Source organism: Halichoeres trimaculatus, unplaced genomic scaffold (assembly GCF_033239565.1).
Source record: "Halichoeres trimaculatus isolate MK-OKI-2021-1 unplaced genomic scaffold, fHalTri1.1 fHalTri1_scaffold_8, whole genome shotgun sequence".
NCBI classification, from domain to species: Eukaryota; Metazoa; Chordata; class Actinopteri; order Labriformes; family Labridae; genus Halichoeres; species Halichoeres trimaculatus.
The window spans coordinates 21,350,365-21,365,533 of record NW_027437186.1 but is presented as its reverse complement, the minus strand read 5'-3'; the positions used below and the strand labels follow the sequence as shown (position 1 = coordinate 21,365,533).

General features: G+C 40.8%; 2 protein-coding genes across 2 annotated transcripts; one reads left to right on the top strand and one right to left on the bottom strand.

The window, feature by feature from the left end:
* The first annotated feature begins 1,786 nt into the window (after positions 1–1,786).
* On the top strand, positions 1,787–7,930 carry slc3a1 (solute carrier family 3 member 1). The gene is made up of 10 exons (XM_074676450.1): positions 1,787–2,355; positions 2,890–3,069; positions 3,159–3,304; positions 3,445–3,570; positions 3,802–3,921; positions 5,053–5,177; positions 5,526–5,727; positions 6,897–7,079; positions 7,281–7,406; positions 7,499–7,930. The coding sequence occupies exons 1-10, from the start codon at positions 1,935–1,937 to the stop codon at positions 7,928–7,930; spliced, it is 2,061 nt and encodes a 686-aa protein (XP_074532551.1). The 5' UTR covers positions 1,787–1,934.
* Positions 7,931–7,954: 24 nt separating this feature from the next.
* Positions 7,955–15,115, bottom strand: prepl (prolyl endopeptidase like). Its single transcript, XM_074676449.1, has 15 exons — positions 14,745–15,115; positions 14,212–14,337; positions 13,742–13,808; positions 13,348–13,522; positions 13,170–13,258; positions 12,947–13,073; positions 12,655–12,871; positions 12,307–12,498; positions 11,926–12,138; positions 11,508–11,683; positions 11,153–11,369; positions 10,004–10,153; positions 9,633–9,759; positions 8,744–8,832; positions 7,955–8,231 (listed from the first exon to the last, which is right to left on the bottom strand). The coding sequence occupies exons 1-15, from the start codon at positions 14,853–14,855 to the stop codon at positions 8,154–8,156; spliced, it is 2,154 nt and encodes a 717-aa protein (XP_074532550.1). The 5' UTR covers positions 14,856–15,115; the 3' UTR covers positions 7,955–8,153.
* Between the last annotated feature and the right edge of the window lie 54 nt (positions 15,116–15,169).

Here is a 15,169-nt window from a genome sequence, read left to right as displayed (position 1 = left end):
AAGAAAGTCTGTTGGAAAAATGTTTTCAAATTTGTCCATTTCCCCACTTCAAAATATCTTACTTTTGTCATTTGGAGGATTTTTTTACTCAATTGGTCAGTTTTTAGTCAAATATTTGGAAACAGATCTGTGGAGCTTACTTTTAAAAGCTTTCCAGAAATAAACAGTACTGAGGTGCCTACATCAGTTTCATGATGCTTTTGTAACAATTATATTGATAAAACACCAGTAAGACAAATACTGCATAAAAAGGGTATCTCTTTGTCATCCTAGATCCAAACATTGTTTTAGTTTAGTAGACTAGTAGATATATTGCAATAAAACCCCCGGTGAGGCAATGTGATGGTTCCAGATATACCTTGTAGTTTACTTGAATACAGAAAATACATCATAGTTTAATATCTTCCATATATTTTTGAAGCTATTTCTAAGTCTTTAACGAAAAGCATGAACACATTTCCAGAAAAAAAAACATACTTGCAATCCTTTTAGGTAATGTAGGTGTACCTAACAAACTGCAAAATGGAAACTGTGGGCAACCTAGGGCACTGGTGCCATAGCTGGCAAGTGAGACCTTTTGTGTTGGCACACAAAGAACAATTTCAATGAGGCAGCAGACAAAATAAGAAATAAAACTATTTTGGTGTATTTAATTTAACACTCAACAAGAAATTGAGCACACCAATTTAACAAAAAAAACTTTAAATAATAAATTTAAACCATGATTTTACAAGTGTGCAAATGTGTCTTGCAAGTGCGTCACCACAAATCTCTTGTTAGCTAGCAATTGCATCCACTTAGCGGTGTTATCAAGGCAAACAAACCAATATCCAGTTATTCTTTCTAACATAGCTGGAAAAGGGAGTATTGATCTATTGCCAGAGATGGTCAAAGATTGAGCAGTATGCACCCCTTGCTGCGAGAGTATGGTATGTAGGACATCAAAATGGGCAGTGTCTTTTTGAGACCCAACACAAAAACAGTGTTAGCCAAGTATGCACAAACAAAGTAACACATTCAAAACTTTCTGAACTGTTAAAAACCAGTATGGAAAACCAATCAAGGGGACTTTCCTATCAACTGTCAATTTTATGAAAGAAGTAAGTCTTGGCACTTTGAGCTGAGTGGATTCTAAAGTGGTACGAATCATGGAAAGGAAAAGGTTGTCTACCCCTGCTGTAGACCTTTTTGTCGACTAATAACAAATTATTACCTTTATGACCAAATTTTTTAAAAATTAAAACTTTGATGAAATACTATTTTGGGAAGGACTTTAATCAAATAGTACCTTTGAATGCACACAAAATGTAAACTTTTACATACAATTTGAAGTAGTTTTTATGTTTTAAATGTAGTTGCTTGGGATACAAAGCAGTAAAAAAGACAATAAAACAAATAACACAGGGATTTCCCTTTGGTAGAGTGCGCTGATTGAACACTGCTGCTTGTTGCTGCACTTCATGTGGTCCATTCTGCATAATGACTACAAAATGTCAAAATGTGTTGCTTCAAAGGTTAAGTGTTGGGAGTAGTCATGCATTTTTACTTGTGTTGTGTTGTGTTTCATATTAAAAATGTATTGTACATGAGCAGTCTCAGGGTATCTATTACTATCTACTATTTCTCAGGTAAAAGTATTTTTTACCCTGATGTGGATTCTCCTGCCAGATTTCCCAGACTGCACTGCAAGACGAAATGTTAATCTCTAACTCCCATCCAACCCTCTGGTTTCCCACATTCCTCAAGTAGCCCTTCTGTATGTGTGTCTATGTGTGTGTGTGTGCGAGATAAAGACGAGGGGTGTGTGTACTTTGACACTCAAGACCCGTTGTATCGATGCTGCCTCAGTAACGAAGTCAGTCTTTTGAGGGAAAAACTGAACTAGACAAGTTGTAAGTGGTTGTTAGAGTTTCCTCTTAATTAATCTGTTCAGAATGAGTTTTAGATATCGCTCCGGCAGTGTGGAGCTCAGTGAATGTACCAGGAATCCAGGCTTTCGAGATGCGGAAGATGGTGAGTCTGAGGCGGACAACATCAACGCCGTCGCCGGGGACAAGCAGGACTCCTCTGCGGTGAAGCTGGACACGCCTGAGGAGGAGTACACGCAGATAAAACCGTACGCCGGGATGCCCAAAGAGGTGTTACTGCTGTACTCTTCCCGGGCCCGGTACCGAGTGCCCCGGGAGATTCTGTTCTGGCTGACGGTGGCCTGTACGCTGGCTTTGGTGGCGCTCACCATCACAGTGATCGCTCTGTCACCGGGCTGCCTGAGCTGGTGGCAGGCCTCTCCGGTGTACCAGGTGTACCCACGGTCCTTCAAGGATTCGGACGGGGATGGGGTTGGTGATCTCAAAGGTGAGATGGTCACGAACCCTCCTAAACTGGGTGAACAGAGACAGAAAATTAATTGGAAAGAAATGAATAATATTTTGTAAAGGGGATAAAGGCACGCATGTAAGAAAGAGAAAGATCCTCAAGTTTACTGAAGTTTAAAATTTACAACTAAGGTTCAAGATTGAAATGTGTGGATTTAAAACTTGCATAGTGAAAAGAGAAATTTAAATCACTCCAAAATGACTTTATAACTCAATCAAACAGTATAAGCAGCATAAGTAATTGTTATTGTAAATGTTTGTGTAGTGTATGTTTTTGTAGATAGAGTGCGAAACCATATCAAACCTGACATAGTTCTTATCTTAAATCAGAATTAAACTGTCTTTAATCTTTTAATAATCTGCTAAGCAAAATGTAAAAGCTCCCTAACTTCTTCTAGATTTTTATTATTCATGTAAAGCCGTATGGATATATGATCCATTATGAATACTTAAAGGCGGTATACTACAGCACATGATCTACATGTATGAAGACTTGTCTTGTTGGTCTTTGCAGGTGTTCTTCAGCAGCTGGATCACTTCCAATACCTAAACATCAAGTCTGTTTGGATCAGTCCATTCTATCGCTCTCCTATGAAGGACTTTGGCTATGATGTGGAAGATTTCCGTGCCATTGACCCACTCTTTGGAACCATGAAAGATTTTGAAGATCTGCTAGCTGAAATGCACAACAAAGGTGTCATGTCTTGAAATGGACAAATTTGGTGGCTCTCCAAAAAAAGGGATGTATGTTTTGACTTTTCTTAATCTCTGTGTTTCCGCCAGGTCTGAGACTCATCATGGACTTCATTCCCAATCATACCAGTGACCGTCATCGCTGGTTCAATCTGAGCCGAAGTAGAGATCCTCATTACAGTGATTACTATGTCTGGGTTGACTGCAATGCAACTGGGCCAAAGCCGAACAACTGGGTTGGTACATAACAGATTATTGTTTTGATTGTTAGCAAATTTTCTTGGCGTAATGCATTTATTTTGCATGTCAAGCTGAGCTCCTATCATGACATCTGAAGCCTCTAATTGTTTATACCCCCCCCCACACTCACACTTAGGTGAGTATTTTTGGGAACTCCTCATGGACTTATGATGAAGTTCGAGGGCAGTGCTACCTGCACCAGTTCCTGAAGGAGCAACCAGACCTGAACTTCAGAAACCCAGATGTCCGCAAAGAGATAGTAGTAAGTTCACGTGACTACACACTCTCTATATCACTGTTGTTCCTTTCTTTTATGTCCCCTCTAATCTCTTGCTGTTTTGAAGCTATTCAGGCTTCGTTATCTGTCAACATATTAACTCAGGCAAGTTAACTTGTCTTTATACAGCACAAAGTCCAACAAAAGGAGCCTTTTTAACTGAGTATGCATTACAATAAGGCCATTATTTTATTTTCATTTTATTGATTTCTTCAGGACATCATTCACTTCTGGCTGGAGAAGGGGGTGGATGGCTTCAGAATGGATGCTGTGAAGCACATCCTGGAAGCTGCACACTTGAGGGATGAACCCCAGGTGGACCCCAACAGACCACCAGTGAGTGAACTTCATTGCCAAAAAAAAAAGAGTGAAGACTTTTTCAGAAAGGCATTTCAGTATTATTTACCTTATTTTACTCAACACAGAAACTCCACCTGTTACATCTCCAATGAGCTCTCAGTCCCTCTCTGAGCATCTCCTTTTTCTACAAGCTCAGGAGAGCAGAGTTCAATAAACTTAACAATCTCACTCTCTTGTAAATAAATTGTGAGAGTTTTTTTCAAATTACATAAGAGGTGTGATGCCAGAAAATAATCATTTGTTCTCTCTTGTAGCTCGCTCAACAAACATACTTAACATCTCTTTTGGAGAGTTTTCCCTGTGCAGGATATACCGTTCACCGTTAATCTCTGGGTTGATAAGTTACCCAGTGTGCTTCTTGTGAAAAGTGAAGGAGTTTTTCTTTGATGAAGTTGGGAAATATTAGCAAGTGGGCATATTTAGTAGGATTTGCAAGTCATTGGGATATATTTACGATTTAAGTACCAAGATTGACCTGCTATGGCTGACACAAACTTGACCTAAACCACCTTTTGAAGCAACAACTCCTGCTGAGTTTAATCATGAACTGTAGTGATAAAAAGAGATAGTGTCAGGAATAACTCATTAACTTTTTATGAGACAAGTGTTTACTGGGAACTTTGCTGCAGCCTTTACAATGATTCAGCCAATCCGGAGTGAGCAGCTATCTTGGTATCATTATTGCAACAGTTGTTTGGGGCCAGTTTTGGACCAGCTTAAAGACTGTGGTTAGCACGAATGACAGCCTTTGAAAGTTTCCATATAGGGGCCCATTTAGATGAATTTATTATATTTATTACTAGGACATACGTTTTGTACTTGTCCCCTTTGGAGTATTTTTTTTAATCACACTATGACTAAATAAAGACCAACAAAATGTTTACATCTTTGAAAAATATACATGCTGAACAGCATTGTTTTATTGTTGACCCCAGAATTCTATGATCCCTGGATTTACTCATTTTGCATTAAGTTCCCGGCTGTTTTTTCCCCAACCACACAGGCTGTGACTGGACCCTGTGCTCTGGCCTGAACTACTAACAAATTCACATCCAAGGTAGAATACTTGCTCTAGCACATTTTTTTTCTGTATTCCCAACACTCCAGGAATTAGTAACTACAGAGTGGGACCTCTACCACGACTATACCACTAGTCAGGTGGGCCTGCATGACCTGCTGAGGGGGTGGAGGGCTGAGATGGACACCTACAGCCGGGAACCTGGTAGATACAGGTGGGACCATCCCAAAAAGTCTGGCTTAACTTATTTTAGTGCCTTTTCTCTTCTTTGTATAAGCTAAAAATTTAAGTTATAATTAATTTAATTGATTAAGTTATAACGGCCAAACTAAAGATATTTCTGTTTCTGATTGGGTCATAGCCATTATCTGATTAAAATGCCCATTCAGCAGCATTAAGGTGTGCTTTTATGTTAAATTTATGATTACATATTTGTCTGCTGCAGCTTGAGTAAAATCAAAACATTTCCAGGACTCTGCTAACATATTGCTTCTTGGATGTTGACAATCAGTGAGTGGTTCAGGATTTACCAAACAGGTAATATCCTTTTACTCCCATCTAGGTTCATGGTATCTGAATCATATGATTACCATGAGGTAGACAAAACCATGATGTACTACGGCACGCCACAAGTTAGAGAAAGTGACTTCCCCTTTAACTTTTACCTGCTGGACCTGCCTCAGAACACCAGCGGCTTATGGGCTCAACAGCTGGTCAACCTGTGGATGTCCAACATGCCCAGGGGAAAGTGGCCCAACTGGGTGGTGAGTCATATCAGATTTATATTTTATATACATTTAAATGTCTTTGCTACTAAAGAAGGGACTAATTTACTGCTGTGACCTGTAAGGCACTGATTGTCTCTGTCCCACTATAACTATAAAGAACACAATACTAAATCAGGACTCGTCTTTCTTTAAGTCGTTAATCAACTATTAACTGCACGGCCATCCTTTATAGATTTTATACGAAACTTTAATTTTTAAGCTTAATGTTCAAATTCAGTGGGAAGAAATGAACATTATTGGTAAAGCTATGGTGGCCTTAAGGGACAAGAAGCTGCTGTGATGCATAAGTATGATCTTGTATTTGTCAAGTTTTTCTATCAGAAACTCCCATCCGTACAAATTCTCTTGCGCAAAACAGCAACCATGATCTTCTTCATCTCCTATCCAGTTCATTTTTCTTTTTTTTTTGCAACAACTCACTAAAAATTGTTTTTGGTCACTGATTTTTCCATTCTGTGTGATTGTGGAAAGTAGTGGTGCAGAATGTCAGCCTCTGTTGAAGGGCACCTGCTTTTTATTAAGGTGATAATGGCTCATAATAAGTTAACAGTTTAACACATTTTAAAATGTATTAGCTATTTTTCATTCTACTATGCTGTCAATTTCACTGAACTCTGCACATTAAACATTGAAAGTATTTTTTTTTTTTAACATTTAAAAGGATTAAAATGTCCCTTTGAACCACGGTAATAAATACAGAAACTCTTTTGTGTAATACAGTAAAAAAAAGACACCAGGTGAGTGTCTTTAAATGGCTTTCATCAGCTGTAAGAATCATATCTTTATGCTGATACTTGCATCTGAAAGATGATGGAGAAAATATGTTTACTTTGCTGTTTCTCTGGGATCAGTCACCATCAGGTGTTTTTTTTCTGTATGATTCCAGTTTCAGCTTCAATGACCCCTCGAACAAGAGCACATCAGCTAAAGAGAAGATATTTCAAACTGCTCTATGATTGTTTCACTATCTGTTACTTCTCTGTGTTTATCCACCTCAGCTGGTCTCAAGGTCTCCTCACTTTATCAATCTGTTTATCCCTCATGCTTTAACTTCTCGATCCATTTTACCTTTCTGTCTTTTATCCAACTTATCTCACTTCTTTCTCCACCTTCCCCTGTGTCTTTCTTACCGCTGCTGTTATCAGGTTGGGAACCACGACAGGCCTCGAATTGCCTCCAGTGCTGGTCCTCAGTATAGTCGGGTCATCAACATGCTGCTGCTGACCCTTCAAGGCACACCCACCACCTACTATGGCGAGGAGATTGGCATGGAGAACATTAATATCACAGACAGTGAAGTACAGGACCCTGCTGGAAAATACAACACTGTGAGTGGGGAAGGAATCATGTTCGATGTTTATGTCACTGCAGAGAGGAGCAAAATAAGAAAGAAATCAAGATTACGTATTTAAGTGTCAGTTTGAAATTTTATTGTTTTCAGTTCAAATATTCTTTGAAGTCCACAAACTTTGTCCTGGGAACTACAAAACTGATCACTAATGCTACAATTATCCCTGTCCTCACTGCAGAGTCTCAGTCGAGACCCTCAGCGGTCTCCGATGCAGTGGAGTGATGATCTGAATGCAGGCTTTAACACAAAAGCCAACCTCACCTGGTTACCTGTGCATCCTGACTACAGAACTGTCAATGTGGAGGTACAAAACTCCTAAACTCCTGATCAGCACCTAACCAGAGCCTGCTCAATCTTCTTAATTAAAGTATTTCTTTGCTACTGCTTCTCCTCCAGGTTCAGAAGAATGTCGAAGGTTCAATTCTGGCTCAGTATCGCTTCCTGAACACACTGCGTCAGGCAGAGCTCCCTCTTCATCGCGGCTGGTTCTGCTACGTCCACGCCGATGAAAATGTCTTCTCTTACATCAGAGAGCTGGATGGGCTTGACCGAGCTTTCCTTATAGTACTTAACTTCGGCAAAGAATCTGCCACCACAGATTTCTCCTCCGTTCATGAGTTACCAGACCAGCTGGAGGTGCTGCTGAGCACAAACCACATCAACGATGGCAGGGTATTGCAAAAGTCTCGTGTCCCGACAGAAGCAGGAGAGGGTTTGTTGATTCAGTATTCCACTCACACCCGTTTCAATCCAACCCACCCTGAAGAGTGCTACATCTCAGAGAAGGCCTGCTACCTGAAGGTCATCGATATACTTTATAAGTGCTAACACAAGTCAGTAGTCACACAGTTTCAGTCTAAATGTGAGACTCTTTTTTTGGTTTTTCCTTTTGTAGGAAAATATATGATACAATAAAGAGGTCCACAACAGACATATCACTGTTGTCTTCTCTTCCCAAACATGTTGGAAAGCATCATCCCACCAGTAAAGCTCCAGTGGCAGATATTTGGATCATTACAATTCAACTCTAGACTGGTCTCTGGTGGCCTTGCTATCTCTTCCTTCTTCGATGAAGCCCAGGTACCTCCAGTCCCAGCTCTGAGTATAAAAAAGCCAGCTTTAGGGCCTCCTGTGTTGGGGAAAAGACACAGAGGACAGTTTTGTCAGTCTTTACTCATCAAGTTCTCAAACGACACACCATATCATTTTTCCTCAGTGATGTCAAGATTTATTGATAAAAATGCTTTTCTCATATCAACCTAATAGAGTTGTAAATTTAATTGCCCCAAATATTGGAAAATTGAATTAGAACTCCCATCCTCAAATCAAACACCTCTTGGATTAAACATCTTTCTATTTGTTATTTGGGTAAATCAACTGTTAAACTGGTGAAAGCTGTAAAGAGAATGTGAAAACTGCTTTAACACATCAAGAGGCTTTGAGATGGTTTGTCTTCACATTATTCTTAAGTCTGGTTGGAGAATTTAACCCAATATTAGAGCACTAATCAATTGTTCAAAGGCAAAATTAACAATTGAGAATATCAGATTTAGCTACTTGAGTTTCACTGCTTCACTTGGGGCTGTATTTTAGGCACACAGTTTGATTAGGACTCTAGCAGCATTGAGAAAAATGCACTACCTCTTCGAGAACCAGTGAAAAGTCATCTGGTCCATGATGATTTGCTCCAGGTTGAATATTCAGGACTATGTTTGAGGCTGGTTCACATCCTAAAAGAAAGATGAGGACAGACAAAAAAAGTCAGATTTCTCTTACTTTCTATTCTACTCCCTAACATACTTAACTTACTTTCTTTGCTCTTCTTCATTTTGTCCAGTTTTCTAAATTTGTGACTCAGTCTTTACTCTTCTCTTATTCATTTGTTCTCCCATCTGATATCAAACCCCCTCTTCTCGACCCCCTTCATTTTATCCTCCCCCTGTCTCTGTGGTGTGGGCTGTTTCACAAGTGCGGTCTTGACCTTGACAGCTCCCAGTCTGTGGCGTCTAATCTCTCGCTCTGATACACTATCTCTTTACCATGCTAATGGGCCTGCCGGCTGCCCGCATGTGTCTACGCCATCAGCACTTTATCAAAGACTCTGGAGAACAGAGAGACAGATTAGGGAGACATATACACACATACACAGACACTTAAGCTTTCTCCTGCATGTGTCTGTGAACAACAGAAAAAGTGAGAGTGGGTGAAAGAGAGCGATAATGTGTGCTGCAGAGAGACAGAGGGGTGTAAAGAGGAGTAGCACCAATGCAGTGAAGACAGATTATAAGTGAGAGGGAGAAAGAGACTGTCTAAGGGGAAATGAGAGCAATTAGCTGACACCTACACAGAAACACCAGCTATACTACAAGGTGACCTATCCAATGCACTAGTCAAAAACCTTAACTGCTGATCACAACGCCCCCAGACACACAGCCACAAGTTTGATCCTGCCACTTCCCTGGAGTTTCCAAGATCAACAAGTGATCAGGTGTACAAAGCAGTGCTTGTGAGCATGCATATGTAAACGTACCTGACTTTGGCTTTGCAGCACAGTGTGTATGAACAGCAGTTTTTACTCGCTCAGCGTATTGGAGGACACCTGACAGAGGAACCCTGGCATCATCTCTGTAGGCTGTCAGCAGAATGGAGGGGTAGCACTGGTTCAAAGAATCATAAAAACACAACCTTTGAGTTTATCACAGTTTTCTGTGTCCTGTAAAGGATACTGTTTTTATAAGAACTGAACAAAGCTGCATCACAGCCCACACATCAGTGAAAGTGCATCTCATTAGAATTCCAGTCTCAACGTGGTGAAAGGACATCACTTGTAAGAGTTTAAACAGGTGGTGAAAATATTTTTTTTCAACCAGAATTCTTCAGCTACTTTCCTTTTTTTAATACCTGAGGAGTAATATTGCTGCTGGGACAGTAGGAGGAGATGATGAGTCTGTGGTTTGGGTTTCTGACTGGGTCCCCCCATTCTTCTACATCCTCCAAACTCAGAGGCAGGCTGAGATCCTCCATACTGCCCAACACATCCAGGAAAGGAGCCTAAACACACAGTAAGAGATTACACTGCTGGGTGTTTTAGGACTCATCTTAGAGTTTGGCTTGCAGACAACTACAGGTGCACACACTAATCCCTGTCAAATGGGAAACTCTGTGTTGGATGGGACATAGTTGCTCCTTCCTTCATGTAATGTCTTATTTATTTTTATTTTCTGCTTTAAATGTGGCTCCTATGATCATTCTTCACCCTTTGTCATCTCAGTCTTGTCTTTCCTGTGCTTTGATGTGTCTGTTCTAATTTTGTGTGATATGTTGTATGTCTGGCTGCATGGTGGCATAGTGCTGCAGCCTCACGGCAAGAAGGTCACTAGTTTGATCCCCAGCTTGGACGGTGTGGTGTTTGCATGTTCTCCCCATGCATGTGTGGGTTCTCTCTGGAAGTTCTCTGGCTTCCTCCCACAGTCCAAAAACATGATCATCAGGTTAATTGAGCACTCTAAATTGCCTGTTAGGTGTGAGTGAACCGTTGTCTGTCTATGTGTCAGTCGACCAGTCCAGGGTGTACCCCGCCTCTCGCCCAATGACAGCTGGGATAGGCTCCAGCCACCCGCGACCCTGAACAGAATAAGCATTTCAGAAAATGAAATGATTGAATGTTGTATGTCTTTTCCTTTTGTTTTGGGCCTGTTATAATGTATTTTTGTGGAGTTTCTTATTTTAAAACTTAGTGCTTACATTTTAGGACGCCTATTTGACAACTGGCTGGGGACTACAGCTGGTAATTAGCTGTAGAGGCTAAAACTGCCTCTTTTACTGCAAAGTAAATTTAAGAGGACTGTCCTTGAAACAATCAACATATAAACTAAACTAAACAACTTGTACATTGAGAAAAGTCTCCTAAATTGTGCAGACATGTCTGACTTAAGAGTGCATCTTTGCGAAAAGGCCATCAGTAATCTTTATCTTTTGCCACAGAATAACACAAAAAGCTACTGACTGCAGGACAAGACAAAGACACATTGAATAATTAATCGTCTTAACCTGCAGAGTGACAGCTCGCATCATGTGTGGGTGTCTGTTGCACAGTGCTCCCACTGTCACAGCCCCTGCACTGCAGGCTGTCAGAGCTGTAAAGGAGGGAGAGGAGACTCCTGCAGAGAAGAGGTGAAAGAGACAGGCTTCCAGATCCTCCATTGATCTCTGCTTCCCCTCCACACGGGCTTGTCTGTGCCAGGAGAGGCCCTGCTCTCCTCCACCTCTGGAAGTCGTGTCAGATAAAAAACACAGATTATATAAACACACAGCATTAAATTTCAGAGTCTGAGACCTCACATATTTTTACAGCTGCTGAGTCTGTCAGGTTTGTTTAAGAACAGCAGATGAGTTGATGCATTACCTGATATGACAGTAAGCCAGAGCCCAGCCTTGCTCCAGCAGCAGCCGTTTCTCTGGGGAGAACTCCATGTCGAGATCTCTGCCATAAGCTCCGTACACATGGACCAATAGTGGAGCCTGTTTTAAACACTGCACATGTTCTGCATGCAAGAGTGTCACAGGTACAGGTGTACCATCCTGCAGAGAAGAGGAGAGGAGACTGATTAACATTACAGAGTGTTAAGAGGCATGATAAAGAAAGCTTTGCAAACATTGTGACCCCCTATTCTATGTGTCAAATGTGTATGAGAAGTATGTCAGAGTGAGCACCAGAAATAACCCTCTCAGTAGACCCTTTGGTCTTGCAAACAGAGTACTTGTCTTCCTGTTTTTACATTTACAGTGTGCTTGCATGTGTCTCACGTTCCAGGAGTTCTCACCTGGCTGCAGGCCTCTAGGCGTGTGGTCGTGTAATTTTTCATGTTCTCTGGAGGAGATCTATCTTTGTTAGCATATAAAAGTACCCCGTCCTCCAGGTGGAGACTTAAGGGCACAGGGGGGCAGACTGGAGAAGAAATCATGAACTGGAACACAGCGCGTTTGTCAGCGATACTGGGTTTCTTTGTTGTGATGGCACAGGCCCATTTGGGTAGCTTAGAAGGGTTGAAATAGAAAGCAGAAGACATCTATATGTAAAAGTATGATATGCAGACAGGTTGATGAGGCTTGGTGTATATTTAACATGGACATTTCTGTGTTTCTGCATAGAATACGCACCCAAAATGAAAAAAAAAATTGGAAAAGTTATTTGACACACTCACCTGTACAGTGTATGCTTTCTTGGGATGGTTCAGTGGGACCACAATCAGGATGAGTTCACTTGCTGGTGTTCTTGCAACCAACACACAGTGGTCTCCCACCACGTCTATGTCTTTAATAACAGTGCCAGAGTGAGGGGCAAACAAGGACACCCAGGAGGCCATGGATGGTTCTGAGAGAGGAGCCTGCAGCACCTGGAAAAAAAGAGGAACAGATATAAGATACATTCCCTTACTTGAGAAAATAAAAAGTGTCATCCATTCATCTGAACAATGTTTCCATGAAGCAGAGTTTTTCAGACAGATTTCTATATACAGTGTGTGTTTAAATATCTGCCTAACAAACTCTACCTGATATTCCTGTCCGTGTCCCGTATTAGCAAGGATAATCAGCTGCTTTCTCCAGTGCTCCACATGGTACAGAAGCTCTGGCTGGCGTGGCTGAACCAGAAAAGGCTCTAGATGGGATGTAGCTGTGTCAATCAGTCGCACCTCTGAACTGGTCCTGCTGTTGCAGTTGATGCTTAATAACTCACGGTCTCCAGTGAGAGCAACCTCCACAAACACACTGAAGAGGTGTTTGTTAATTAGAAATGTTTAGTGAGCAGAAGAAGCATACTACATGTCACATTGTTACACTTACTCAGGACGTGTTTCCTCATACACAGGAGTTATACTGCTTCCATTAGAAGTTAGATCCAGACGAAATACTCTGCTGCAGCGCAGACCCTCCAGAGTGGTGTAAACCAGGACCTCGTCTGTGGCCCATTCTTCACCCATGCAGACAGAAATACACAGAAGTAAACTCTTAGTTGGTGTGCCATTGTTACGTATTACATTTTTTGTGAGAACATTGTAAAACATACCAAAGGTAAAGACTTTGTCCATTGTAAATACAACATGTGGAGGATCCAGAGGAGGGGAATTACTCTCTCCAAGGTGTACAACAACACACCTGATTTTCAGAAACAATCATTTATTAAATCAGCACCTGAATCAGTTTGAAATAAGACATTTAAGTTAATGCTGAGCTGATGTTTTCACCTGAGCTCTTCTCTCTGATCAGCCTTCAATGTGGCAGCAAGATTCTTCTCCTGTGGGGACAGACGTATCCTCTGGATGTTCCACTGATATCTCCCCTTACGTTCTTCATTATATAGCTCTTTCCTCTGCTCTTGGTTAGATACTTGCCCCAAATTCAGCACCTGCTCTGGCTCATCTACATTTGGAGAGGGAAAACAAAATGTTCAGAAAAGCTGCCATTTTTTCCTGAATAATCAAGTTGTGGTTACAGATGATGTGAGAACAGAGATAGGTAACAAAATGCTAGTGCAGAGGAACATATGCAGTCTGCTTTGTCCACCAGCCTCTTCCAACACTTTTTATCTTTGGCAAAGTTCCTGCTAGTTAATATGCTGCATTAAGTAGTTCTACATACTTGTTCTGGTGTCCATTCTGTAGATGCCCTCACCCTCAACAAAATACACATGATGACGTCCGCAGATCTGCATCAGGGGAAAACAAAGTTAACAATATGCGTTTCTTGGAACTTGATGAAAGCTTTGAGAGCAAATGCTGTGTCATTCCCTATGTGGATTCAAAACAGAAATGGACACATTTTTCCCCGATTGCTACAATGGTACAGTGTAGGTGTCCTAAGCACAGGGATAAAAATCATGTTACAAATCTTGGTGTCTGTCCTTTTGAGTCAATTAATGTGAATGACTTTATGTCGTTCATGTAGATGACAACTTAAACAATGGTTAATAAAAATAAATCATAATCAGAAAAAAAGAAGACAAAAGATGACAATAACTTTCAAGTTTCTTAGCTGCTTACATTAGTGAAAAAGAGTAGGACGAAGTATCAACTAATTTAATTTAACATAAACACAGTGCACAGCCTTACCACTGAGTCATCAGGCAAGTCAGAAAACCTGCGGTATACCGCCTTTAGTCTCCTGTTGAAATACTTCTGCAAGTCCTTGTACATCTCCTGTCCAGAGCTGAGTTGATCGACTGATGACTTGGTGTCCTGAAATGAAACACATCGGATAAAGTTATTTAAATTAGATCTGTGGGAGACTTTTTCACTACCATGTCAAAAAGACAAAAAAAATAGATTGAAAAATAATAGTAAGATTATTTAGCTGTAAAATGACAATTCTCTTGAACTCAAGTTTAAGCTGATGCAAACACAATGGCCTTTCTAACACTAAGTCGTCATAATAAATACGTCTTTACTTTTCAGTGTATTTTCAAAAGAAAAGATAGCCAACCAAATAACACTTTCATAATTCAAAATAATTGAACACTGAATATCTAAATTTGTTTTTTGATCTTGTGAGGGGACGCCGGTTGTAATACCAAGCCCACTCCAACCCCACTCTGTTTCAGTAGCCCCTGGTCAGCAAGAAAGGTACATTAGTTGAACAGCCTTACCGACATGAAACAGCGTGCCATCTTTCGGGATATGGCAAACTCACGGACTCGTAACAGAGTTGGTGTAACGCGACGCGCAGATGAAAAGAACAGCGAAGACATAATGACCATTACAAGCACTAAACAGATAAATAAATAACAGTTCGCTGGTTTAGCAAAACATGTCTCTGCAAACTATTGTCGGTCGCGGCTGTGATGTTTAAATGTCGAATAAAATAAGCAACCATTTCATTTTAACCTACAGCGCTGTCGTCGGGTTATTAAAAAAACATTAAGTGGTCATTCTCAAATGTTCACAGACGTCTCTATGCACGTGTATTATTTCCGAAACAGAGCCGGTTCTCTGTGACGTAGTGTGCACTCCCAGGCTACACTAATCAAACTCCGAAATTCACCGCGGCCGTTGTAACTTTAAATCGAGTTTG

Excerpts from the sequence above, each read along its gene's own strand:
- slc3a1 (XM_074676450.1), top strand. The coding sequence starts at position 1,935 with ATGAGTTTTAGATATCGCTCCGGCAGTGTGGAGCTCAGTGAATGTACC. Across the intron at positions 3,070-3,158 it reads AGCTGAAATGCACAACAAAG|GTCTGAGACTCATCATGGAC; the intron begins GTGTCATGTCTT and ends TGTTTCCGCCAG. Across the intron at positions 3,571-3,801 it reads ATGTCCGCAAAGAGATAGTA|GACATCATTCACTTCTGGCT; the intron begins GTAAGTTCACGT and ends TGATTTCTTCAG.
- prepl (XM_074676449.1), bottom strand. The coding sequence starts at position 14,855 with ATGGTCATTATGTCTTCGCTGTTCTTTTCATCTGCGCGTCGCGTTACA. Across the intron at positions 13,809-14,211 it reads ACTTGCCTGATGACTCAGTG|ATCTGCGGACGTCATCATGT; the intron begins GTAAGGCTGTGC and ends CCCCTGATGCAG. Across the intron at positions 11,684-11,925 it reads GCCTAGAGGCCTGCAGCCAG|GATGGTACACCTGTACCTGT; the intron begins GTGAGAACTCCT and ends TCTTCTCTGCAG.